General features: G+C 24.7%; 1 protein-coding gene across 1 annotated transcript; it reads left to right on the forward strand.

Moving 5' to 3' along the window:
- Window positions 1–1,558: 1,558 nt before the first annotated feature.
- LOC128742041 (uncharacterized protein DDB_G0287625-like) lies at window positions 1,559–2,296 on the forward strand (the record flags this gene model as incomplete). Its single annotated transcript, XM_053838222.1, has 1 exon — window positions 1,559–2,296. A coding segment is annotated over one exon (738 nt), but the record flags the coding sequence as incomplete, so codon positions are not given.
- Between the last annotated feature and the right edge of the window lie 619 nt (window positions 2,297–2,915).

Raw genomic sequence — 2,915 nt, forward strand, 5'->3', positions numbered from 1 at the left:
CGGTTATAATACGACTCTGTATGAATACGCATGCTTGCCGTTTCATTAGAAGTGTAGTGAAAAGATGTGCTGTTGATAAAATAGGATTGAATTGGTAAAATCTCTTCAACGTGGGGAACCATGGGTAATAAAATCAATCTTTAATTTCAGTAAGGTAGTAGGAAAGCAATAGTTTGTGTTCTTGATTATGTTAAATTGTTTTCAAATTCACAATCTTTTGAGAATTGAACATATGAAATGTTACTACTTTGATAATTCATAGACTAACCGACGTAACACTGAAGCCTCATTCCATCCCCAATAAAAACGATCATTTCAAATGTTCACTTAAGCCAAGACTCAAACAACAGTCGCTGCGTGTGAACGCCGCTCGCTTGCACTGGCGCTGTTCTCAGATAATATACAAGTAAATTTATAGCATTGCTAAATTTATAGCAAGCTGCTTTGCGTAGCGCGAAGACTGCACCAGGTGATGCTAGTGTTTTTTCCAAGTTTTAGGGGTGTCATTGAAATGATGTTTTGTTAGAAAATTTGTTCGAAGTGTTACGTCTGTTAGTCTGTGGATAAATGTTACATACAACGCATGTAGCATGTATGTATATATGTTGCATATAGCATGTATACATGAAGAACCGAATGATTACAAGCATGAATACATACTACTATCACTACAAAGAGACTTACTTAGTCCTGCGTCACCTATATATGCGGTCGTGTCTTGTACACAACTCCTATGACTTTCTTCAGAGACGGAAGGCTTCATGGGAGCCATTCAGGATCGAGTTATTACGACGAAGAACTACCGCAGGTACATATTGCACGAAGATATAGAAGACCGTTGTCGAAAGTGCAATTCAGTAGGGGAAACGATCGAGCATGTGATTGCAGGCTGTTCAGCCTTAGCCGAAACGGCTTACCTTGGACGTCACAATGCAGTTGCCAAGATTGTGCACCAGCAACTCGCCTTGAAGCACAACTTGGTAAACTGTCACATACCCTATTATAAGTACCTGCCTAGCCCGGTTCTGGAAAATAGCTACATAAAGTTGTACTGGGATCGTGAGATCATTACGGACGGTACGTGCCAATCGTCCTGACGTTGTGATCTACGACATAAGGAGGAAGCACATTACCCTCATAGATATCGCTGTACCGCTGGATCGCAATGTTCAGTCAACATTCTCGGCAAAAAATATCGAAATACCACGACTTGGCCGAGGAGTTAAAGCAGATATGGCACTTTGAGGGCGTACGTATAGTTCCGGTGGTCATCTCAGCCACCGGAGTAGTACCCTGTAACCTACAACGTTCCCTCGAAGAGCTGGAGCTGCAAAGAAATTTGGACAATATCCAAAAAGCGGTGGTTCTTGAAACCTGTAATATAACGAGGAGGTTCATGAATCACCATAATTAAACACAACTGGAGCAGACGTAACAACAAAAAAATGTGAATGAGAACCACAGAGCCTAACCCCTCTTGGCATAAAGAAGCCCGAGGGTAGGTGAAAGTTTCCAGCATTTTTGCTGAGAAGTGCCAAAACTCTATAATAATAATAATAATAATAATAATAATAATAATAATAATAATAATAATAATAATAATAATAATAATAATAATAATAATAATAATAATAATAATAATAATAATAATAATAATAATAATAATAATAATAATAATAATAATAATAATAATAATAATAATAATAATAATAATAATAATAATAATAATAATAATAATAATAATAATAATAATAATAATAATAATAATAATAATAATAATAATAATAATAATAATAATAATAATAATAATAATAATAATAATAATAATAATAATAATAATAATAATAATAATAATAATAATAATAATAATAATAATAATAATAATAATAATAATAATAATAATAATAATAATAATAATAATAATAATAATAATAATAATAATAATAATAATAATAATAATAATAATAATAATAATAATAATAATAATAATAATAATAATAATAATAATAATAATAATAATAATAATAATAATAATAATAATAATAATAATAATAATAATAATAATAATAATAATAATAATAATAATAATAATAATAATAATAATAATAATAATAATAATAATAATAATAATAATAATAATAATAATAATAATAATAATAATAATAATAATAATAATAATAATAATAATAATAATAATAATAATAATAATAATAATAATAATAATAATAATAATAATAATAATAATAATAATAATAATAATAATAATAATAATAATAATAATAATAATAATAATAATAATAATAATAATAATAATAATAATAATAATAATAATAATAATAATAATAATAATAATAATAATAATAATAATAATAATAATAATAATAATAATAATAATAATAATAATAATAATAATAATAATAATAATAATAATAATAATAATAATAATAATAATAATAATAATAATAATAATAATAATAATAATAATAATAATAATAATAATAATAATAATAATAATAATAATAATAATAATAATAATAATAATAATAATAATAATAATAATAATAATAATAATAATAATAATAATAATAATAATAATAATAATAATAATAATAATAATAATAATAATAATAATAATAATAATAATAATAATAATAATAATAATAATAATAATAATAATAATAATAATAATAATAATAATAATAATAATAATAATAATAATAATAATAATAATAATAATAATAATAATAATAATAATAATAATAATAATAACTCGGTACCGTTCGAGGAGGTGAGGACTCAACGGCGCTTAGCTGCAAGCGGCCGAGCGGGTTGTAGGTTGCGGATAACTAACGGCCATTAGATATAATGGTTAGTTGCGAATTAAATAAGCAATCCCGGACAAGCAGCGGGGATGG

This window comes from Sabethes cyaneus, chromosome 3 (assembly GCF_943734655.1).
Source record: "Sabethes cyaneus chromosome 3, idSabCyanKW18_F2, whole genome shotgun sequence".
Lineage (NCBI taxonomy): Eukaryota > Metazoa > Arthropoda > Insecta > Diptera > Culicidae > Sabethes > Sabethes cyaneus.